The 24534-nt window shown below is 48.3% G+C and overlaps 3 protein-coding genes across 6 annotated transcripts; 2 read left to right on the top strand and 1 right to left on the bottom strand.

The window, feature by feature from the left end:
• Window positions 1-319: 319 nt before the first annotated feature.
• LOC133396902 (endosome/lysosome-associated apoptosis and autophagy regulator family member 2-like) lies at window positions 320-11399 on the bottom strand. Of its 2 annotated transcripts, none has more exons than XM_061667181.1 (23): window positions 11212-11399; window positions 8926-9139; window positions 7983-8103; window positions 7638-7827; window positions 6837-6984; window positions 6673-6762; window positions 6240-6345; window positions 6022-6171; window positions 5347-5435; window positions 4790-4970; window positions 4036-4164; window positions 3733-3823; window positions 3567-3669; window positions 3356-3493; window positions 2486-2758; window positions 2250-2423; window positions 1942-2146; window positions 1766-1862; window positions 1586-1687; window positions 1140-1266; window positions 894-1072; window positions 656-821; window positions 320-574 (listed from the first exon to the last, which is right to left on the bottom strand). In XM_061667181.1, exons 2-23 carry the CDS (start codon window positions 9034-9036, stop codon window positions 503-505), a joined length of 3042 nt encoding a protein of 1013 aa, XP_061523165.1. In that variant the 5' UTR covers window positions 9037-9139; window positions 11212-11399; the 3' UTR covers window positions 320-502. The 2 variants fall into 2 exon arrangements, with proteins under 2 accessions (XP_061523165.1, XP_061523166.1); XM_061667182.1 differs by having other exon boundaries at window positions 3351-3482; window positions 11212-11386.
• On the top strand, window positions 9455-12599 carry klhl42 (kelch-like family, member 42). Of its 3 annotated transcripts, none has more exons than XM_061667190.1 (3): window positions 9455-10550; window positions 11219-11439; window positions 11671-12599. In XM_061667190.1, the coding sequence occupies exons 1-3, from the start codon at window positions 9714-9716 to the stop codon at window positions 12143-12145; spliced, it is 1533 nt and encodes a 510-aa protein (XP_061523174.1). In that variant the 5' UTR covers window positions 9455-9713; the 3' UTR covers window positions 12146-12599. The 3 variants fall into 3 exon arrangements, with proteins under 3 accessions (XP_061523174.1, XP_061523175.1, XP_061523176.1); XM_061667191.1 differs by having other exon boundaries at window positions 11219-11412; window positions 11671-12598; XM_061667192.1 differs by having other exon boundaries at window positions 9455-10573; window positions 11219-11412; window positions 11671-12598.
• Window positions 12600-13114: 515 nt separating this feature from the next.
• On the top strand, window positions 13115-22482 carry nrip2 (nuclear receptor interacting protein 2). The gene is made up of 6 exons (XM_061667208.1): window positions 13115-13697; window positions 17650-17925; window positions 19025-19107; window positions 20064-20158; window positions 20235-20287; window positions 20364-22482. Exons 1-6 carry the CDS (start codon window positions 13542-13544, stop codon window positions 20463-20465), a joined length of 765 nt encoding a protein of 254 aa, XP_061523192.1. The 5' UTR covers window positions 13115-13541; the 3' UTR covers window positions 20466-22482.
• The last annotated feature ends 2052 nt before the right edge of the window (window positions 22483-24534 follow it).

Raw genomic sequence — 24534 nt, 5'->3', positions numbered from 1 at the left:
CACAAGGTCCCGTTTGTGCGCATGACCGGAATTTTTTGACTTTTTTTATTTATATTTTTAATTGTTTTTTTTTTTTTTTTTTTTTTTTTTTTAAATCGGGTTTAAACATATGAACTACCATATATGACGCTTATGTTTGTTTGCTCAGCTCAAAGAATTTAAAAGGCAAATGTAAGTTATTAGTCGTTACTACTAATAGTAGTTATTTCTACTATTACTTCCTGTAAAACTCGTGTGTAAACACTGCCACTCCCAAACGGCGGCAAAACACGGTACTGTAGCTGGATGACAAAATGAAGGAATAATCACACAACCGATCTGTCATAAAGGACTTTATTAAACAACATTGATATAAATACATGACTCTCAACAGTAACCCAAATAAAAATGTACAAAAGAAATACCGCTTGTTTCCCCCTCAACATCTCATCGCAGTTGACAGATGAAGGCGGACTGGATGGAGCGCCTAGCGTTTGGCGCTGCGGCCACGCTGGCCGGGGGCCTAACCCAGCACCCAGCGGTCCGCCCGGGAGCTGTTGAGCTGCACAGACTCGCTGCTGTCTTCCCCTTCATGCTGAAACACACCATTTGGGACATTTTGAAAGGAGACAAATGCCATTAAATCCTATTCTATTCCAAACTGGCATCCCCTCACCTTGTTGGCGATGGCGCGGAGCTTCCCCAGCAGGGAGGACTCGCGGGTGTAGACGGCGTCGTCGGGGTCGGGGTCCTCGTCCTCGTCCAGGCCGCAGCTGTCGGCGGCGGGCAGCTCCCTTTCCTTGTTGGCCGACATCACCATACGAGAGTACTTGTACTCCAGCCTGTCGCGCGCACACTAAGTCACGTGACGGGGACAAAAAGTACGAGGGCACGGCTCCCGATCGATCAATCACCTCTTGTTCTTCTTCCAGAAATAGCAGGTGAGGGCGACGAGCAGCACGGCCAAAATCACTCCGCCACCCACGCCCAACTTGAGCCGCAGAGTGACGGACTCGCAAGGGGCGGAGCTTCTGGGAGGCAGCGGGACCCCTTTGATGCACAGCTTGGGCTCGTTCCACAAGGAAAAGGTTTCCTGGAGACACAGCAGGCAGATCGTCGGGCACTGGGATGTCGCATTATTGATGTGCGCGGGCGGGTACCTGGGTGCCACCCTTGCAGGCGCCGTCGAGCTGGTGGTAGTCGTCCCGCGTGCAGAGCGGGCAGGCGCTGGCGCTCTCCCACAGGAAGTGGAAGGCGCAGCCGTCACATGTTCCTGCAGGGCAGGAGCTAGAAAAACATTGCTAGTCTTTTTTTCAAATGTCGTTTTTACTCGATATAATAATCAATATTTTGTATTTGTATTATTTCTATTTTTTGGTCTAATACTTTGTATTAATTTAAAATGTCCCTGATATTTGTACATTTGTGTATTTTTCATTTGATTTCTGTTTTTAAAACTTTGTCAAAAAGTTAGATATTTTCAAATAATTGAATGTTACCGATCGTTCTCTGACATTTTTCGTTTTAGCAGTATCGCGACGATTCTGACAACCGTGATAGAGCAGCTTCCCGCTTTCCCTCTCGGCACCCGATGTCATCGACTGACCTGGGCACAGAGAGCTCGCCACGTTCCGATTTTCGGGGATTACAACGAACCGCGATGACCGAACTACGGCCTCGATCGCACGAAGCCGTCACCCGTGGCGACCTGAAACGTGGAAAATGAATAAATACATAAATAAATCAATTATGAGGTGGACAGAAATACACAAAAGTCTTTTTCCACCTGTAGAAGAAATTTACATCTGGAATATTGTTGGTGTTTTCCGGGAAGAGCTCGGCATCGGCGCTCACGCCGTCGAGGAAGCGCTCCACCGTCGCTCCTGCGGGAGGCGCCGAAAACCACACCGGTGAACAGCAGCGCAAAACGCGGTCGCTCCATTTAAAAGCCGACGTACGCACCGAGAAACGTGTCCGCCAGGCCGACGGACTGCGAGGAAATGGGCGTCCGGAAGCCGCGCCCGTCCGCCGGGACGATGGTGGACTGGCAGATGAAGCCCTCCGCCGCGTCCGCGAGTCGGGCGGCGCCGGCGTCGCCCCGTCGGTCTTTGCTGAACACGCTGTTGAAGTCGGTCAGGTTGTTCCTGCACACCGCTGCTCTCCTCCCCTGTGCACACACGTCGCCGCGGTTACGCTCGCACGTGACTCCATTAACGGAGACAGACCGTGTTACACGTTAAAAATTCCATTTTCAGAGGCGGCGGGATTACCTGGTGCCCGCACAGGCTGATGTTGAAAAGGTGAAGGTACTTGGTGCCCTTGGTGGTGAAGCCCGGCTCCAGGGTGAGCGAGGCCACGTCGCTCAGCGCGCCGAGGTCGTAGGTCAGCGTGCGGTTGCCGTGCGTGTGCGAGAAGGAGCAGTCGCTGTAGCAACGGGAATGCTCCTGGAAGACATCACCGGTTTTTGTTTTTTTTTGTACCGCACGCTGGAAAATCAATCACTCACCCGGTTGGTGACGCTGCCGGGCCCGCACGGCACGCATGCCTCGCGGCCGTAGGCGTGGCGTCCCGCCAGGTGCGTGCCGGCCGGGCACTCCTCGCATCGGTTGGTCTCGGCGTGGATGTAGAAGCCCGGCGGGCACGGCACGCACGAGGAGCCGGCCCGCCGGGAGTTCTCGGGCACCAGGGCGCACGCCCGGCAGCCCGACGCCACGCCGCCCAGCACGTTGGTCACGTGGACTGAGAAGAGCTTGACGTTGTCGCCGACGTAGCGGCGCACCTACACGCGCGGGACACTTCATTAGGGACGCTGGCATTGACTTTTGATTGACGGGTTACGCCTCCCGCTGTTTTCATCTTTCATCGCAAATTATAAGTTTACGGATCTGTGTAACCACCCGACTCGGTTTCAATGTGACGTGATTACAATTGAGTGCAAAAGTGCATGTAAAATATGTTTAAAAACATTTTCATCTTTTTAATCTTGATATTTCTTCTCTTTATTTGTGTAATTAATTTTATTTTCTCCCTTAAAATAATACATTTTAAGCAATACAATAGGAATGTTCATCTAATTGTATTATTCATAATCAATTATAATTAAACAATAAAATGTACGTGTGAAAATATTAATTTTACTCATGGAATTGAAATACATTATTTACAATAAATAAGGAGATTAATGCAAAAAAAATGAATTCATCCATTTTCTGTAACATGAATGAATGCAACTTATATTACGGGACTTTTGAGAATTGTAAAGCCTCGGTGCATTTTCGGTCTTCACGTGCGGTGGCCAGCATCTGGACGTCCAGGTCATATTCGCAACATGATTTTTACGATACACCGCCAAGTGAAAGGAAACGTTTCACCGTACGTCCAGAGCGCGATTGGTCCTCTGGAAGGCCCACGTGAAGGTGACCGAGTCGTTCCTGCTCACGCTGTGCGAGTACGACTGGCGACCTTTGCTGCCCTCCCACGACTCCACCACGGTGGTGCTCTTGCTGCGCACGTCCTGCGGGGGGCGACCCGGACTCGTGAGAAACCCCGCCCGCCGTTACGAAGAGCGACGTCGGCGTCCCGCTCACCGTCATGAAGTAGAACTCGCAGTCTCCAGCGCAGACCGTCTCAAACTCGAAGGCGATCCGACCCACCTCGCCGCCGCTCACGCCCGACAGCGAGGCCGGCACCCTGCGCCCAAACGCTCTCGTTCACACGGTCGCTCGCGTTCGTGACCCGTTCGGGCAGCCTTACTTAAAGCCGGGCACTTGCAGACTGAGGATGAGGTAGTCGTTGTCCGAAGAACCGGCGCCGCTTCGGACGTGGTCGCCCGCCACTTCCCAACCTGAATATCGGCACGCACACACCCGCACACTGAAATGTGCTTCTCGTGCGCCGGGACCTCCACCGATGAGCTAACGTTCACATGTGGCTTGTCATTACGCTTGAGCAAAACCATAGGAACTTTAGCGTCCTTCTGGCCAATTTATTAGGTCCGGGAAGTTGTGTTCATTGTGTTGATTGTGTGTGTTGATCGTGTGTGTGACAAAGTCTTGCCGTTCATGCCGTCGCATTTGGAATTCCCCACGTTGAAGCAGGATGTCTTCATGTTGGAGGGCAGCACGTTCCACCATCTGTACTCGTAGCCTAGAACCGGCTCGGTGCCTGAAGGGCAACGCGTGCACACTACGCGCACACATACACACACACACAAGCAGGACTTGACATTTTTGTAGCAACGTATTTAATAAGCAGGTGTCGACAACCCGGTGATCTAAAAATCACCAGAGGGCCTTTGTGTAAATCAGTACCAAAGAAGTAGCTGTCAGTGAAAAAAGGTTAGCGACCCGTGTCGTAAAACGAAGACGCCCTTTTCAGGATCGTCCGGTCTGTGCGGAGACTGGCTGCGTCGTGGGCCCTGCAGGTTGCGGGGGGCGTCTGGCTCTCCCCTCACCGGGTGTAGCACGACAGCCCCATACAAGACTCAGAACTAATGTTTCATTGTTGTAGTCACGATTTGCTTTTCTCATCCTGTTTACAATTAGTGCTTTGGCATTTGTCGTTTCTCTCTCCCCTCTACAAATTTCGACTGATCGACTCTGATTCTCAATAAACATCAATTATAATGCGAAGAAACAACAGCGGCAGCTTAAAAACTCCACTGCGACACAGTAAAACTGTTCCGGCATAAAAGGGATTCAGATCCTCCATACTAACAGCCAAACAGGACAACAACAAAAAAAAGGATCGTCCGGTCTGGCCACATTCCAGGATGGCGATAACATCGCAGCGAGTTTGTTTTGGCCGTTACCGTAAGTGCCGTCCGAGCGGGTCCCGGTCGGGCACGGCGAGCAGGTGGAGTCGTTGCTGTTGTAGAAGCCCGGGTTGCACGGCGGGCACGGCTTCACGGGCCCCGCGGCGGGCAGCGCCACGGCGGAGGTGGCGTTCTCGTCGCAGATCTTGGGCTCGACCCAGCGGTACACCGCCTGCGTCTGCGGTGGGAGGGGGGCGTGGGGACAAAAACCACCGACTCATCGCTTACAACATTCGGGACACCTCGACAATCCAGTCGATGCGTTCAAAGTCATGTTGATTATTATGATCGTTGTTATCGTAAAGTGCTCAATTGTAGTCTACCAGGTGTAAATTGGTACACCACGCAAGCACTAGATTTGTTACAGTGCTGCAATTTGAAATGCGCCAAGTTTGCGTCCTGGACAATCGCAATTTTCGGTTTGCATATTGTATTGTCCCAAACTGCTTACTCACCTAATTATCATGTTGCGCAAATGGCTTTGGGGTTGTATTTATGTGTGTGGCCTGGTATGAGGAACCAGGAAGTGCTCGTGTGTGCGTGGGCGCACAAACCTTCCCTTTGCTGTCGCAAGGCGTGTGGATCGGGAAATAGTCCTCCTCGGCGCACGGCGGCCTCGACTTGCACGCGGCCCAACCCTCCACTGAGACGCACGCAACAACATTAAAATTACAAACTGATCGTTCGCCAAATTCACTTTTAATTGGGACGCGAGGCGGAAATGGAGCGGTCTATTTTCTCGGGTGGCATGACTCAGCACATGCAGTTGCGACAATTCATTTTCGTTTTCTGTTCAGAGTTTTGTTTTTTTTAGATTTTACACACTGCCAACACACACAATGACATGAAAAAGGATTTGGGGATTTTTTTGGGGTGACGTTATTTGTAAACAAACAAACAAAAATGTGAGCGTGTGAATATTTACTGTGCTGCATGCACATTTGATTTCTTACTTTGTTTTATTTTGAATTAATTTGCAACAATTTCCCCAAAACATTTTCCATGTCGCCGTTACGGGGTGTTGTGTGTAGACTTTTTTACCCGCCCCTCCCCCCCAAAAAAATGTCATCCATTTTGGAATAAGGCCGCAACAACACAATTTGGGAAGAGTGAAGCGCTGTGAATACTTTTTAGTGCATCTGGAAAGTATTCACAGCGCTTCACTTTTGGAGACTTTTAGAATTTGCAAGCAAGAAATGAGACCGCGGCAAACGCGGACGTCACCGTACGCGAGTAGTGGTTTTCCGGGCAGGCGGCGCAAGAAGCGGAGCTCTTGCCGGAGAAGGTGTCGGCGGGACACGGCCGGCAGGAGGACGAGCCGGCGCTGGCGCTGTACCAGCCGGGTCGGCACGGGAAGCACTCGGACGTGTAGGCCACACCTTCGGCGCACGCAAAGTTAACGAGCGTCCCCGCGCACATTTCGGCGCTGCCGGACGGTAAGGGTCACCTTCGATTTTGATGTCCTTGAGCAGCACGGGTTTCGCCATCTTCACGCCCGCCAGGATGCCCGTGGTTCGCCAGTACAAGATGTTGGTGCCCGCCCACAGGTTGATCTGCAACACAATCAGTCACACGGACACTTTTTGTGTGTGTGTGTGTGTTTGTGCAAGGACGTGTGTGTTCATGTATTGTGTGTAAGCTGTGTGCGTGTCCCAGTGTGTGCAAGTGTGTTGCGCACGTGTGTATGCTTCGTGTGGTCGTGTTTGTGGTTTTGTATGTGTGTGAATTTACACGTGTATCGTGCACATCTTGTATGCACGCGCGTCGTGTACTGTTTGTGTATGCATGTGTGTATTGTGTGCTGCGGACGCGCGTGGGTATATTATGTGTTGTGCGTTCGCGTTGGGCTACGGCGCCGCGAGTGCGGCTTCCCCACTGACCGCGTGCGTCCCCCATTCTCCGTCGCCGGTGACCTCGATCCACTTCTGCTCGTCGCTTTGGCTCATCTCCTGGCACTGCTCGTTCTGGACCTGAACGCACACGCGCAGCCCGTGACGCTAAAGGCGAGCGGCGGCGCGGACGCGGCGGCTCAAGGTTCGCTCACGTAGAACTGGAAGAAGATGTTGCTGTCGGGGTACTGGTAGGTGAAGGAGACGGAGCCGCGCTTCTCCAGGTGCACCACGTAGACCAGCGACACGGTGCACTCGTCGCGGTTGGACTCCAGGTACACGCCCCGCGGCGTCCACGTGGAGCTGCCGGCGAAATACGCACACGCGTCACGTGGGGAACGCGGCGGCCACGCAGCCCGCCTCCCTCCCTTCCTTCCATCCTTTCTACCTACCTTCTAATCTCCCTTCCTTATTTCATTTCCCCCTTCTATCATCTTTCCTTCATCCTCCTTCGCTTTCATTCCAATCTTAATTCCTTCTGACATTCTTTCTTCCTCTTTTCCTTCATCCTGCCATTTTTCCTTCCTTCCCTCCTGTCATACCATCCTAGTTGCCTTCCTCACTTCCTTTATTTTCATTTCCTTCCATCCTTCCTCCTTCCCTCTGTTCATCCTTACTTCTTTCCTTCCTCCATTATTTCAGTCCTCCCTTTCAAATTACCCATGTTTCCTTCACTGCATTCTTCCTTCCCTCCTTCCCTTACTTCACCTTTCCCACCTTCCATCCTCACTGGCATCCAGTCTTTCTCCCTCCTGTCGTTCCTTCAATCTCCCTTGCTTTCATAGCATCCTGCTTCCTATGTGCTTGTTTCCTTCCCTACTTTCCATCCTTCCTTTGCTAGCCTTCTTGTTTCCAGCCTTCCCTCTTGGCTTCTTTCCTGCCCTTCATCCGTCCTCCCACCCCGCACACACATTCCGGGCGACCGCGGTCGTGTTCACGTAAAGGCGGCGGCGTACTTGCTGCACGCCTGGAAGTCGCCGTCGGGCGGCCTGGCGTCGAGGAAGCTGGCGATGCTGATGAAGCCGGCGGGCAGGGCGTCCCACTGGTCGAAGCGCAGGCCGCTGCCCAGCGAGTAGGAGCCGGCCGCGCACGGCGTACACGACTGCGAGGACATCTCCAGGAAGTTGCCGGCCGAGCACGAGAAGCCTCGACAAAGAGCCGCAAAAAACGAATGAGAAAAAAGGAACAACTGCACAAAAACTAAACGAGTTGAGGAAGGGGCAACAGTTCAGTACAACATACAAACTGTATGTTGTTGAGCAAAAGGTGACACGGGCGGACCCGGGCGGCGCTGTACTCACTGCAGTCGGTCCCTCTGCTGGGGGGCGGGAGGCCCGAGCAGGTGCCGGGGTTGAGCGGGATGGCCACCCGCCAGCGGGAGCCCGTGTTGTCGCACTCCGTGTACTGGTAGTAGTAATCCATCTGCGCACGGAACACACACCCGAGCGTCAGGAAAGCGCCGCTCGTCACGTCGCCGGCGCCCACCATTGATGCACGGCCGCGGGGCCAAAGTGGCGTCGCTGGCCGCGATCGCCGCGGCGACCGCCACTAAGCGCGCTAATGGGCCGGAAAGGTCACGTCCCACGCGCATGTTTCATGCACGTTTTTGCCTGAGGACCAGCGAACGCTTACTTCCTTCGCATGACCGCCACAACATCACAAAAATAGATTCTATATATTTTCGATATTTTCGCTAGGCACTCCGATTTCCTCGCGCATCCCAAAAACATGCGTGGTAGGTTGAACGGCCAGCTCGTGCGGTCTGCCGGTCTCCCGGGTGACTCGTGCGGGTTGCCATGGCAACTGATGAGAGGACGAGAGGAGGGGGGTGCGGGCGATAAAAAGGCGGTGACAAAAAAAAAACGAAGCCGAGCGGAGGCAGAAGGCAGAATGAAACAAAGCGACAAAAACAAAGCGCATTATATTACACGAAATGCGAGGACAGTTGAATGTTGCGTTTCAATGTATAAGAGAATGCAGAAGAAATGTTTAGTACACTGCAAATACTGGCTATTCATCACTGCCAATAATATTTTTTGCACTAATTCTACAAATACCACAACAGCATAACGGGACTAAATTTAGGAAAACTAAATATGAAAAAAGCTCTCACAGTGTCCGACAACACTGACAGCTGGCTCTTGATTTCCCAGCAAACCAACACTGGTTGACATATAAATCTAAAATAATGAATGCTAATTCATAATATAATATGAATATGATATATCAATAGTGCGCGCCCACCTCATCGCACGGCGGGAGTGTCGTGCCCGCGCAGGTGGCCCTGAAAGGGGCGATGATGAGGAGCACCAGCAAGCAGCGGGGGAACCAGGAGGCCCATGCCGGCTCCCGCATCCTCAACTCGGATCACGAACGGCGGACGGCCCGCTGCCTGGAGCCGGAGAGTCGAAGTGGTCCGGGCGTGTGGCGCCCAAGTCATTGATGCAACGCTGTCTGACTGTCACAACACACACACAGACACTGACGTCAAGTCACACGGAATGCAGAGATGACATTTCCGGCTTTCAGATTAAAAGTCTATCGGCGGCGACACGCAAATTTACAGAGCGCATACATGTCATTTTCGGGTGTACTATTAAAAGACTGAATTGCAACATTCAGGCTTTGCTGCAAACCTGTTCGACGAGTTATTTATTGTGAAAGAAGCAAACAGCGAATTATGACCAGCCAAACCGGACGTGCCGCTGTGGTGTGCTGTAGCGCTCAGTCACCGCCAGGTGGCAGCAGCGCACCGCAGTTGCGCAATAAAGCCACCGACGAAGAAGAGCGCTCGGAAGCAAAACAATCCGAAGTTGCCAGCGAAGGCTCACAGAAAGAATGAGACGGAATTCACCACGCTCACTTTCGCGCGTATTTCACATCACATAAATAACAACTTAACTATCCGGGAGCCTTTGAATGAACTCTCGTAGGGTGTTATTGCGCGGGAGCGGCGTATTTGGGGGCGGTTCTGTCTCGTCTTGTTAGCTGCTTAGCTTGCCCGGCTCGAGAAAGTTGCTCGATGACGACCTATGGGCCGAACATGGCCATATTTGGAGCGCTCCACGCCGGTGAGATGTAAACAATGTCCAGTCAAGCCGGCCTGCTCGAGACGCACTCTTTTCGACATGTCATCGGAGCAGAAGATCGCCATCGTGATGGAGGACAAAACGTACGAGGTGAACAAGAGGAAGCTGATCGAGAAGAGCGACTACTTCCGTGCGCTGTACAGCTCGGGGATGAGGGAGTCCACGGAGGACTCGGTCCAGCTGCAGGGCCTCAGCGCCCCCGGCCTGGAGCTGGTGCTGGAGTTCATCGACACCTCCAAAGTGGAGATCGCCAACGAGACCCTGGAGGACCTGATCGAGACCGCCTCCTTCCTGCAGGTCACGTCCATCCTCAAGCTCCTGACGGCCGAGATCCGGATGGACAACTCCGTGGCGCTCTACAGCCTCTCTGAGGTTTACGGAACCCACGAGCTGCGTGACGCCTGCCTCGAGTTCATTAGCTGCTACTACCACCCCGTGATGAGACGACCAGAGTTCCGCAGCCTGCCCCCCGCCGTCAGGGAGCGGGCGAGGGAGATGCGCATGAGGGGCGTCGCCACCTTGGTGGCCACGGGGGACTTCGGCGGCCTGTGCCTGGACGCGCCGGACCGGAACGAGCCCTGGTCCATGCTGAGCTACGGCGAGGCGGAGCAGCGCTGGAAGCCGCTGGCCAACAACCCGCCGGCGGACGCCATCAACGTGCGAGGCTACGGCTCTGCCGTGCTGGACAACTACCTCTTCATTGCCGGGGGATACCGCGCCAGCAGCCAGGAGATCTCGGCCGCGCATTGCTACAACCCTTGCAGGAACGAGTGGAACCAGGTGGCGCCGCTCAACCAGAAGCGGTAACGTCGACGTGTCCGAAGCGGCAGTTTGGCACGTAGGCTTCAGCCTGTTTATTGCCGCGCTTACTTCAAGTAAACTTTCAACAAGGAGAATTATACACTGTGTATTTCGACAAAACAAACAACATTTTGCGTTAGACACGTCTGCTTGATAGCTTAATGCTAACAAACACTACAAAACGCCATAGACAGGCTAACAAATAGCATCAGTCTGGCGCTGTTGTGAAACTTCAAGCAGCGGCTATTTGAACGCAAACAATGAGGCAACACATGTAGACAGCAGCTTTGTGATCGTCTCCATGTTCGTATTACACTGTGTGTATTATACAGTTTGCCAGAGGTGGCAAAAGTACTCAATCTGTACTTGAGTAGAGGTTACAGATGGCCTACGTGCTTTAAAAACAACAAGTACAGATTCTGAAATGTATGTTCGTACAAACGTTAAAATGAATGAAAAGACAACACGTTCGTTCACCACACATCTCCATTTACGTCGAGGTTGAAAAAAGTAGCAAGCCTATTTTGACAAAGTAAGGAGTAGGAAGCACAGGTTTTGGTTTTTGTCTGTAAATGTCGGGCATACAAGTACAATTGTTCAGAAAAAGAAATATTCAAGTGCCTGACGAAGTCACACTCACCACTCAGGTCCAACTTCAAGCTTCTGGCCGTGCAGGGGAAGCTGTACGCCGTGGGAGGCCAGAGTCTGGGCACGGTGGAGTGCTACAGCCCGGAGAACGACTTCTGGACCTGCGTGTCGTCCATGCCCGACCCGCTGGCAGAGTTCTCGGCCTGCGAGTGCCAGGGCATGATCTACGTCCTGGGAGGGTACACGGCAAGAGGTGGGCGCACGTGCTGAAACCGCAAATGTGCGTTACTTTTACTTTTTACTGTTACTTTTTTGCATTTTTGAAGTTTATGTTTGTCCAAATTTCCTGTTGTGTTGGCAGATATTTTTGCTTCCAATGAACTCATATATCCCTCATTTCATGACTTTTTGTCTCACTCGTATCTTAAGGCACCACTGTAATATATTCCCCATTTTGTTTTTTAAGCCGGTTTTTAGCAGTGCAGGTGTTACGGTTTGTCTCTCCCAACAGTGCGGAACACCAACCTGCTGCGCTACTGCCCCGCGGCAGACGCGTGGACGGCGTTCCGCCCGTGCACGGTGCACGTGCGGAAGCAGCAGATGCTGTCGGTGGAGGACACCATCTACCTGGTGGGCGGCTACACGCACAAGCTGGAGCACGCCCGGCGCTGGCCCAGCGAGACGGAGGACGTGCTCACCGTGCAGTCGTACAACGTCACCACCGGCGAGTGGCTGCAGCTCAAGGAGAACACGTCCAAGTCGGGCCTGAACCTGACGTGCGCGCTGCACAACGACGGCATCTACATCATGAGCCGGGACGTCGGGCTGTCCACCAGCATGGAGCACCGCGTCTTCCTCAAGTACAACATTTTCTCCGGCGCCTGGGAGGCCTTCAGGCGCCTGCAGGTGTTCGGGCAGAACATGCTGCTCTGCTCGCTTTACCTCCCCAACGCGCTCTGACAGGACCTGAGCGACGAGGCTGCTGACTTGCTTGTTACCATGACAATCAAGCGTAAACACACCTACAAATGGAGGCCAAACCCAGCTAACTTGCACGTCATATTTGACACTCCACACCATCAGGGGGCAGCCTATGAGCAGCGAGATGGGAAATGCTAACTTCCTTAGCATTGTCTGATGTTGAAACTCGGGTTCGCGGTCAAAAAACAGCCAATAGTTTGACTGTAAATGAAATGAACAGAAGGTCAAATGGTTTCAACTGTAAAAGAGCTGTTAAAAAGCATTCCCATGACAGAAAAAAAGTATTGCACATGTGCCTTCTCCATTTGGAACTTGATCCCGCCAAAAGGACAAAATGACCAAAACTGCTTTTAATTTTTTTTTCTGTTGCTAAAGCAGACTTACTTTTTTTCAATAAAGGTGTTTTTCATTCTTCAATTGTTTGAAAACATTGAGAATTTTTGGGATGAATGCTTTGACACTTCACTGACAAAGTGGACGCTCGGGTCTCTGTGTTGTTGTCAATTAAAAATGTTTTAATCAGACGACTTATTTAGAAACCTCTGATCCCCTGAATGGTGCTGCATACATCTAAGTTAACTTCGAAAAGGAAGCTCTGGATGGTTAGAAATACGTGGAGTTGTGAGCAAGTGGCCAACAGAGGGCGACGAACCACCCAGAAAGCCAAGCTAAATCACAATCCTCAAGACTCAACAATGCAAGTTCACAATCTATGGATGACCATCTCCGCCAGTCAAAAAAAAAAAAAACAGGTACAGGGGTGAACTGATTTAAAAATAAAAAAATCTGACGCAAGTACTGAAAAGCGGATGAGAAATGCATGTAGTGTTTGAAGGTGGCCAACAGAGAGCGACAAACACCACCCAGAATCCAACCTAACTCCACCTTCACAAGGACTCAAGAATACATGTTAAAAATCCACACCAGACTTTAGTCATTATCTAAAAATGCATCTTAACCTTAACGCAGACATTTAATTCAGTGTTTACTGGTGCGGAAGAGAATCCGTGTGACACGTTTGAATCAATCGTTGCTGTACGATTGATCGGCTCAGGCCGTGCGAGGTCGCACGTCGCCTTCACAGCGGGACCACTGAGGCTAATTTGCAAGCATCCACCGCGACGCGAGATCCAAGTGAGCAAACGCTCGCTCTTCCTCGCCGTCTGACAAGAGGAGGAGGGTCGAGGGCGGAGAGAAAGCGAGGGAGGGAGGAGAATCCACTCGGAAGGAGGCAAAGAAGCGAAAACGCGCAGGAGGATGCTCATCCAAACCAGACCATCATCTCGGAGTAACACTAAAAATATACACTGTTCTCTTTGAAGGGCAACATTCCTACTTCTCTCTGGTATTTTTTCTTTATTTTTTGGCGGGGGGGCAGGGGGGATTCCAGTTTTGAAGACCATGAGTGAGGCCAAGAAGAGCGAGCTGGCCATCCGGGATGAAGCCATCCTGCACCAGCAGCGCCGTCTCAAGCAGGCCACTCAGTTCACGCACAAGGACTCGGCTGACCTGCTGCCCCTGGACGGTCTCAAGAGACTGGGCACGTCCAAAGACCTGGTGAGTACGCGCACCCTGGAGGACATCAATCATGAACTAGTGTCCATGTCACCGTTGCTTCTCCATGATTATCAAAGCAATCAGCAAGTAGCGGTCAGCATGGGAGAGCTCACTTATTTTCTCCTACTTCTCGTTTATTCAAATAAAAAAAACACTAGCGTCACTAATATTATCTTAAGATTTATATAGCGCCTTTCAAGGGACCGAAGGACGCTTAACAATAACTCATGGTGGTAATTAAAACGTTGAGTACGGCCACCAGCTGATCGCAAAGGGCAGGTGATGAAAGATGACAGTCGAGGTTCTGACAGGCAGGCCAGGATCTTTGTAGGCTGGACAAAGGGTGGGAACGTCACGAAGGCAGCTAATGTTGGCGCTAACATCTGGCGATAACCTCGGCCTTCATTAGCGCTAACGGTAGGCCTGGTACACACATAAGGACTTTGAACATCTTCAAAGATTGTTTATCTGCTCCAGACCCCACACATGAAGATTTAACAGTTTTGGTGATATGGTGTGGTTTGTTCCGGTCGTCTCAACACAGAACACCACACACATAAAGATTCTGTTCCACCACGATCTAGAAACAAGTCCTCCACGACAGAAATCGCGCATGATCAAATGTGATCTAACAAAAACGAAAAAGAAAGAGTTTCCCAAGTGTTGCCGAAGGCGGGAGTGTTGTAGAATGGTGACGTCGTCAATACAGAATTGCTTTGGAAAATACTACAGACTTGCCGTCTGGTGAACCAAATTATACAAAAACAACATCGGGTAGGACGTTAGTTGTTATTTATGGCCATTTCGATGTTCCTCAGTCAGGTCCCTTCTTGACTGGCTACATTCTGTGTCACGTCATGATTCACGTGGTCATGACTCAGGAGTAGTCGGATTTCGCCATACACATTAAGATTTTTGGTCGTAAATATTGAACACATTTAATACTTGAGATTGTCGGCCTGAACCGTTTCGGACCCTATTAACGAGACAAAGAGGCTCCTACCACCCCTCACACCAAAGGATAATCTTATAGGATAATATTATAAGACATAAAATAGTCTGGCGCTTGGGATAAAGGGATAAATCGAGACAAAAACAGCCCGATTATCTTTATGTAATGTTGGAAGCTGATGTTAGAGGTAATGTTGAGGCTAACATTGGAAGCTAACTTCAGAATCCAATGTTGGAAGCTAACGTCGGCCTCCCTTAGCTCCAAGAACTCCAATTTAGCTCTCATCACTTTGCAACCCTTTGTGTGGAAATGTCATAAAAATTGAATAGTGCAGCGTATTGGCATTATATATTTTGGTAATCCTTGCTAGCTAACCGCGCACGGAATTGCTGGGGTTATTTTTTCCTGCGTGGGGCGCACATGTAGGAAAGAGAAGTCTCCAGGAAAGGAAATCTGAAATACCATGACTCTAGCTTTGAATTGCTAAAAACTCGATTAGCTTTGAAGAGCTTAACACGCGAGTCATCCATTAGCCGCCTGTGCCCCAGCCGCTACATAAGGCACCCGGGACGCCTCTCGTGATAAAACCAATTATCTGGAATGACGCTCGTCTCGGCGCTGAGGGGTAAAAAATGCAATCTGTCAAGCGTGGCGTTGACGACTTGAGCCGGCGGGAGTCAAAATTGTCCTCCATTAGACGAGAGCCTGGGTCGCTGTTTAGCTGCTGAATACATTTGAAAAACTCGTTAAATGACAAGAAAGAAGGTTCCGGAAGCATACTGATGACTCATCAGGAGTTCTGCGAGTCTCAGAACGCATCTATCATGTCTATTTCTTTCATCCTTTTAGCACATATACTTTACTTCTGTGTGAATAGTAGCAAAATAACGTACGGGAGTAGGGTATCTAAAGAGGCGGAGCTAAACAGAAGGGTCACTTCCTTGAAGCGCTGTCAATATTTCCGTATGCACTGTATACGAATACATCAATAATCCTGTCCCAATTGGCAGCTAAAAGCCAACCTACAATAACAATAACATGAGATGGGCATCAACAATTCACCGCTGACCTTTCCGCTCCGATGTGTAATTCAGCAGCGTTGGTTACGCAACGTTTGTTTTTGTGCTCTTTCGCCCGAGGTGCTGAGCGGCTAGCATCAGCGAACTTGGGGGGGGGGGGGGGGGGAGTCCGCACTCTAAAGCGAGGGAAACGCCGTCTTGAGACCGGGTCACAGACGACACGTGCTACCCGAGGGGGCCGCTTCATTATGTAATAGTATGCGCGTTAAATGTACGTAAAAAGCCCAGACGTGTGGGAATAGCGTGTTTGGGAAGTCAACGTCTAAGTCCCGTGACACACAACAACACACGCCACCATTTTGTGTAAAAAAAATGGCACCTTTGACAATTTTTGCCAAAAGTCAGCTGGGAGAGACTCCAGCTCATTCGCCATATTAACAAGGATGAGCGCTATAGAAAATGTACAGATAAATGGATGTGTTTAACGTGTCCCACAAATTCTACCAAGCAACAAGCCATACAGGACAAGCTGTAACCCCCACGCATGTTGTTGCTCGCCCGCTGCCCAGCGTAAATTGAAGGGAACGTGGTGTCCAGAAGATGTTCCGCACGCGGGCAGATGGTGCAGAGTTGACTTAATCCTACAGCAGGTGTTTTATATTCACCTCCAAATGTGAGCTTTCCCAGCAGGCAGCAGCAGAGCAGAGCAGCACTTCAAAGTCAAGCACACTCACAGGAAGCCTTACAGCTAAAAAATCTAGACGGCTTAAATGCAGCCTGCATCATTTGTATTATTAGCCGAGGGACAATTAGCTGTGCAGCATCAATGTATACGTGGGAGTGAGACTGTTTTGTGCGGGGAGACGGGCGGCTAAAAATATTCGGCTAGCTTCGGCTAGCTTCAGGCGAACAACCAGCCTCAGCTAAGAAGGGTAAACAGCTAAATAACTAATGGCTACTTGTCAAAAGCTAAATGCTAACTAGCCAACAGATAGTAACAGGCTAGAAAACTAGTCAAAAGCTGAGTACAGTAATAGCTAACGTCTGGTCAACAGCTAAATAACAGCTTGTAGCTATTCAGTTGCTAAAATGAAAATGCTGGCACTTTTCAAGTTTTCACTTTACAAGTGACAGCTAGCTACAGGCTACAAATTGTCAACCACTAAGTACAGCAATAGCTAAGAAATTGTAACTACAGGTCAACAGCTAAGTTGTGTGTCAAAAGCGAAGCGCTCGCTAGTCAACACCTAGCTACAGAGTAAAAGAAGTCAAAAGCTAAGTAGAGTGCTAGTTAATGACTGATCAACAGCTAAGTGTCTGCAAGCGGCTAGCCCCTCGTCAAAAGCTAATCGCTAACCAGTCAAGAGTGCAGTAATTACTAACAATTGGTTAACAGCTAATAAGCAGCTATTCACTCACCCAAAGGTAAATAGCAGCCAGCCACTGATCACATTTTCTTTTGAGGTGTTTTCCTCTGTGCAGGAAAACAGACGAATGGCATAAATTCAATTTATGAACATAATTCAATTTGGCGCTCCATTGTCGTCTGTTTGTGCTCCGGGGGTCTGCAACCCGACCACAAATCACGTTAGGAAGCAAGCGGCGAGCAGGCGGACCATAGTGTCGCCACTTTATTAGGTATGAGGGACAGTAGTGAAAAATGGGAGGTATTAATTTCATAGCAGTGTGTAGGCAGCAGATGAAAAACAATGGCCTCAAATATGGAGAGTAAAGGGTTTAAAATGAAGTGAAGGAGGGAGTCTTTTGGCTTTTTGGTGCTCAGCCAAGCAGACAATGCACTCTCTTCTTCATCTTACCGTCACACGGCTGCCAAAAACGACTCCCTGGTGCAACGACGGCGTGGAGCTGAGCTGCTTCACAGATGGGCGCTGAAAGGCAATCAGAGACATGGCCAGACATGAGAGGACTCGATTACATCTGTGACACACATCAGCACACTGATACACTCTTATTTCCATAGCAACCCCACAGCATCGTGCAGCGCCGCTTCCTGGAGGGCAACATCACGCGGCTGCGGGGCGAGGCCCGAGACCCCGCCGCCCACGTCCGCTCCCCGCTGGCCGGCACTGCCGGCGAGGACGAGGAGGACGAGCCGGCGGACGGCGAGGACGAGAGCGCCGACGACTCCTCGGCCGAGGAGAGCGAGAAGAGTCTCCAGTCGGACGACGACGATAGCGGCGACGCGGCGGCGGCCTCGGAGACGACACGCCTCACGACTCTGCTCGTTCACTGCAAGGTAGCCAAAACCTTTGTCTGCCAATCAAAACACGGCACTGATCACATTTTTTTTTTTTTTTTTTTTTTTTACAAATCTCACAATTTAGTGTCATCCATCTGTCAAGGTTCAAATTTGGTAGCAATCGCTATGAACAGTCCATCAATGGCAGACCCTAGGAAATGACCTACATGCCCTTTAAATGGCAGACGTCCCGTGTCTTGGCAGCCATGGCTTCTTCAGACTTTTTGTGGGTTGACTCATGAAAGACATGCCTGCCAAATTTCCTGCTCTGAAGCGAAACTGAAATTTTCACAATTTCCAGGGTTAGTGTATGGGCCCAAACAACAACAACCCAACCACACGTTATTGATATATTTAATAAGTCAACCAAGTGAAATATTTGTGGAGCTTTTCTGCAGCAGCATTTGCCTTTGCACTTTGCTCACGTGCACCATTGCTAAATGCTGTGGTTGCACGGTTACTCATCCAGCATCTATTTTTAAACTTCCTGGCGAGAAAAGAGAGAGAGATTTTAGCACGGAGACAAAAAAAAAAAAAGGTGAGCCTTTGTGGTGTCGCTGATAAGCTGCACTGGCTCTGTGGACAAAAAGAACTAGGCTCAGCTTGAGTACAGCAACACAATAGGAAAAAAATTTGCTCGCCTTTTTGTCCAAGGGGAAAATAAGCCGAGGAGCTGAAGTAGACCAGCTACTGATTTATCAGACAGAAAATACAACAACCCCAGCTTGGAACCAAAATGGACAACTAACTGTACTTTTTGGGGGGGATAGGGAGTTGCTTTTGGTGGGCTTGCATCCAGGACCCTTCAAAACTTAAATTCAAATTTTTATTGAGTTTCCGACTATGTTGAAGGTGATTTAGCTGCTATAATAATCATAAGAATTCAAAGTACTGCGCTGGTGACCCCTGACTTGACAGGCCTGGTTAATATTTGATGGCGCAGCATCATGCTTTCATGTTTAACTCCATTCATTATAGATGATTAACCACTAATTGCTTATCAGTGTCAAAGTTTTACAACAAGTCAGCACAAAATGTGGCATCAATTTTGTGTTTTGACAACAAAAATGCTTCATTGTGTGTGTCCCGTCTGCAGTGCTGTGAGAGTGACGTGAAGGTTTCTTTAAACACCAGCAGTGCGCACAACCGCATCTCGCCCTCCTGCTGCCAAAGGCTCGGGTAAGAACCCCGACGCACTCGCTTATTATCTGCCTTTTTAATCCAGCCAATTAGTGTACTCGTGTAGCTTTAGGAGCAACATTTAAACATACAGCTTTATATTACAGTGAGATGCATTAAAACATAAGAATGTGAGTGGTAGAAGCACCAAGAAAAAGACTGACCATCATTTCCAAAAAATAAAAAATAAACATGTTGTGTGGTTGATGCTGTTCCACTCCAGGCCTGTATGTGGCGGCAGTGCACACTACGAGTTTGCCGACGGCGCAACAAATGAAGACAGCGACGCGCTAATGTGAAATGATTCTCATAATTATTGTGCCGCAATTTCCTGGATCTGCACTTTTATCCCAAATATTATTCAACTCATAAAATATACAATGACAATATTTAAATGAAAAATGTATTGATTATATTTTGATGTTAAATTAATATAGTAAATGTATTTACATTAACAGTAGTTTTTTTTGTATTCATGATAATGCATACTACTATTATTACTTAATTACAATACATAAGTTAGTGGTATGATATCATGTTATCATGATATAATATTTTAATGTTTTTGTTTAATACAGTCAATTTATAAATGTGTATTAGTTTTACTTGATTATTTGTTTAAATGATATAGAGTAATATTTGAGTGATACAATATAATGTCATATTTTTATTTAAGTAAATTTATATATATTGATCATATTTTGTATTTTTTGTGGATAACAAAGTTAGTTATTATTATTATTATTTTTTTTTTACATAAGATCATTTAATAAGGACAGATTATTTGAATGGAATATCATTTACAAAAAAAAAAAAAACGCAAAATGAAATGACGTTAGGTTGAACTGTGGAATATTTCCATAAATGTTTTCAAATGTGGTTTCTTACCTGTTGTCGGATCTGCGGTCCAGTTTGGACTTTGTGACGAAGATGAAGTTGTTCTCGTGTTCCCTCAGCCTCTCGGCAACCGGCCGGGACGGAAGCGGCTCGGTGAGCGGTCTCAAGCTTCAGCTGGGCTCCAGGACGATCCAGTGCTCTGCTTTGGTCCAAGGTACCAATGACAACAACTTTAAAACGTATACTTTGTTGAAGAGCTTCAAAACCCGTGCGCATCTTTTCCCTCTAAGAGGACGAGTTGAGCGAGATGAGCCTCGGCCTGCACACTCTGCTCCGACTCAGAGTAAGCAGACAATAGTCCAAAAAGTACAAATAAACATAAAACGACGAAGTAATATGATCATACTTGCCTTCCGCAGTGCTGTCTGGACTTGAACCGCCGGGTCTTGAAGCTAGGGGGCGTCGTCGAGGAGCTTCCCTTCTTGAGTGACGACAAACTCGGCAGCGCAAAGAAGGTGTGAGCGCCCCCTGCGGTTGTGCTCGCGTCATCGTCGTCGTCGCGGCGGAATGGGACCGCCCGGGCTGTCGGACCTCGAGTGTTGCACGTCGCCGGACGAGCATTAGCCGCTGAAAAATTACCCTCGTTGGATGAGCCCGTGTGTGTTAAATGGAGCTTTATTTTTTTTAATTGACTGAATTGAGGCCGTTGAGCAAAAAAATGGAAATTTTGTGATTGGGCTTCAATCAATTAATCAATTTTTAATTACAAAAGGTACACAAATCACTTGTTAAAGCGATAAATTCATGTTTTCTGATTGACTTTTTTCCTCGCCTGAATGTTTGATGCAAAGCGAAATATGAATGAGCAATTGTTAGCTTAGCATTAGACCAAAAAACACACTGCCAATGAGTCTACGTTTTTGACAAAGGCGAGCTAACTAGCAGTGGGCTATGCCAAGCTAACGACCGCCACGACGCATTCAGGCAGGAAGCGGCTGCGCTCGCGAAAAGTCAGATCAAGTGTTTTGTCCTCCCGCTACCTCCTTGTCACACAAAGACAAAATCATTTTAAAAAGCAATTAGCGGTTTGTTAGCATCGACATGCTAACGGGTGTCCACGTGAGCTCCTTTAGCCAGTCGCACACTTACCAACCGCGTCCTTTCATATTTCTCAAACCGATTCAAATTATTCAACACATTCAGGAATCCTAGGAACAATTTTTCACATTCCCAAATGTTCATTTCCTTCACAAATTCAAAATTCCCTGATAAAATTCCCAAATCAACGGAGATGTTTGCCAAATTTACAGTCTTTCTTAAAATTTCAACCAATTCAAACCATTCCACAATCAAAAAGATGAGTTCATTCAAGGTTACTATTGGATTATCTGCAAAAATTGCATCTAGATTAGTTGCACTTGTTATGATTATTGTCCAGTCCCATGGAGAAGTGATCCTTTTTGTTGCTGTTCAAGATCATGCAACGTCACGCTCGGTGTGCGACTGGATTTTCCATTTCCTCCCAGTAAAAATAGTCCGTCGGACGTTTATATCCGAGTCACACTCGGGAATACGAAAACATTCCACGTGCGTGACGTTGTGGCGTTCCGCATGCATGTTTGTGTACTCGTCTGATGGCGTGAACCCCGGAAGTGCGTGTGTAGCGTGTAAGTGTGTGTGTATGTGTGTTTTTCCGGCTCACACAGGATGGAAAAAAAAAAAAAAAAAAAAAAAAAAGCCGAGCTGCCAAACAAGCTGCCTTCCCACGCCGCCTTTGTCACATCTACAAAAGCTTTGCATCTTTTTGTGATCATTTTGCGCATTTTAGCACCTTTGAGACCTCGACGCTTTTCTTAGCCAACTTTGGACAAAGAGCGCCGCCTGACTTTTTCATTTAGTTTTTAAGAAAAGCAAAAAATAGCATGGTAGGTTCTTGAAAACCACAGATGTATAGTTAAGCAAATACATTATTTCAATAAGCTAAAGAACGGCCAAAACGATGACAAGTCAGTCAGTCGGTTAAATTGACAAGTATGATGATTTTCCTGACATTAAAAAAAAAAAAAAAATCCTCGCTCTAAATCAATTTGAATATCGCGGTAGACTGAATGTATTTCAGTTCGAAAAGAAACATTCAAATAGAATATCGTCACCGAAATGCGTTTACCAGATAAGCTAACAGCTAGCCTAGCTTCTTCACTTCTTCTTTGTATTTTGCTCCGTGGCACCTTGCTGCCTCTCGCAGGTCAGTGCAGGAACTACGCCACACTTCTGGTCTCGCGCCGAGCGAGATGTCGTAAAAAGACCCGCTTACATTGATGACCACTTGCTTTACACGCAAATGTAAATTGTTAAACATCTGTGGTTGGCAGATAATTGGCGCAAATGCTAATTTCCTTTTCGTTTTACTTTTCGCCTTTCACGCTCCGTCTACCAGTGACGTTATGAGAGAATTTTATTTTTCGTGTTTCTTCTTGCTCTTCTTCTGTATAACAGTATTTTCTCTGGCAGACAAATAAAAGATATGTATTCTGGCTAGCTCGATGCATCTTTTTCCCTTTGAAAGGGAACACGTGGAATATGTCTTCTGATCTGGGTGCAAGCAGACATCTTGTGGCTCGCCAAAGGTGAGCTCACTCCCACTCCCATGAACGGCAAAAAATAAAGCTCAGACTAAATAAGGACTCACGTCCGAGGAAGGGAAACACATTTCTGTCACCACATTTAGCAACATGAGAGGCTCTCAAATACTTATTACTCCTTTTGAAATGCTTCCATTTTGAGGGCTTTCCCTTGCTTTGCTTTGAAGTGATCCATTTCGGGGTCATTTTGGTCATTTCCAGGGTTTCGTCAAAGGTGATCTTGGGGGAAAATTCCTCCCCTGAAGCCAGTTTCACGTAGCAACATGAGAAATAGATGCACGAGAGAGTCTCAAGAAGCCACGCCAGAGAAGACGCAGAGAGTCCGCCATTTTGCTTATTTCTCAGGGTTCTTCAAAGACAGGCTACTTGCAGATTTAGTCCCATTGCTACCAAAATGGAACCTTGTGAACAACAACACCGAGTATAATTTGGCTCAGTGCATGTGGGGGAGCAGGGCAGCGAAGTTTGATGTCTCGCCATAACACAGGAAACGCTTAGAACTCAACATTTATAGAGATTTAGATGCAGAATTTGTATCTTGGCTCCAATTAGACTGAAGATGTGGCCAAAAAGAGCCAGCACAAGCCATCTTCTCCTTAATCCTCCCCCGCTAGTGAGGTCTCTCCTTTCTTCAAATTGAGCTGGTCAGGCACATTTGCTTTTTTTTTTGTTTTTCTTTTTTTTCCCCCCCCCCTCATTTCGGCGACGAGCCAAACACGAAGGCGACAACGGAAAAATAAGAGAAGGCGTGCGAGAGAAAATCCCCCGCTTCAGTGAGCCGCCTCGCTCGCTCTCTTTCGTCTCGCCACATCCTGTTAGTGAGCTAGCAGTGATACCTTTGCAATAAAAAAAAACAAAACACACACACAAAAAAAAAGCTATTTGCTTCTCAAGCACAACCGGTTGAAGTAGCAGCAAAATGTGAACTGGCGTCCCAATACTTTTGTAACTAGTGTAGCTCAGCTCGTCTCTCTGCAGGGAAGCCAACATTGATCGATCCGCCTGTGCGCGAGGCTTATGTAACGCTCCCCAGAGAGAGAGAGAGAGAGAGAGAGAGAGAGAGAGAGAGAGAGAGAGAGAGAGAGAGTAGAGAGAGAGAGAGAGAGAGAGAGAGAGAGAGAGAGAGACCCGTGAACCAGCCAGACAATGAAAAGCTCATTTTAAGTACCACTCTCGCTATATTTCCACACACATGCTCACAAACCCGAGGGTGCACGAGCATCATGCAGGGGGTGCGCCACATTAGAAGGTGCTATAATATGAGCATTTCAAATCTAAAATAATTCGGCCCAATGAGCATTTGCATTGCTGAGTCCTGTAATATTTGTTGCATGCATTTTTAAGCGTGGTGCGTGGCTTTAAATGTGAAGCAAAACCCCCCCGAAATCTGCCTCTGCAAAGCTAACAATACTAACACGATAACAGGCTTATTATTGTTGCATGATACGGGTCAACGTATTGGAAACGGCTCTCGTCGGCGGTGTCAGCTGATGAACTTCCCGAGGCGAGGGGCGCTGTCACTGCTCATCGGATCAAGCTTACGTAACGTGCTCGCCAACCAAAACGGCTCCAAAACAAGCAAGGAGAGTCTTGCTCTGGGCTTACATTTCCCTTGAAAGGTAAATAAATACAGAAAATAAAGATGAGAACAACAACAAAACCCTGACCTTCCTTCCCAGAAAAAGTTGTTCGGGGTGTGAAAATCGATGCGCTCACATTTGATCTTCAAATCGGACAGACGGGCCGGGTCATTTGGCGATCAAGTAAAAATAATAACGATCATTGTAATTACTCAATGAAATCCATCAATCAAACAATAATTAAAACATGCATGTAAAACGTTGAAATGAGAAAATAATTCGTGCCATTTTTGAATTTTATCATTCATATTTTTTTAACCTATTAATTGTTGAATAAATTGAATGAATGAATTTTAAAACTGGAGTAT

This window comes from Phycodurus eques, chromosome 22 (genome assembly GCF_024500275.1).
Source record: "Phycodurus eques isolate BA_2022a chromosome 22, UOR_Pequ_1.1, whole genome shotgun sequence".
Lineage (NCBI taxonomy): Eukaryota > Metazoa > Chordata > Actinopteri > Syngnathiformes > Syngnathidae > Phycodurus > Phycodurus eques.
Note: the sequence above shows the minus strand (reverse complement) of the source record. Positions and strands in the feature narration are given on the sequence as shown.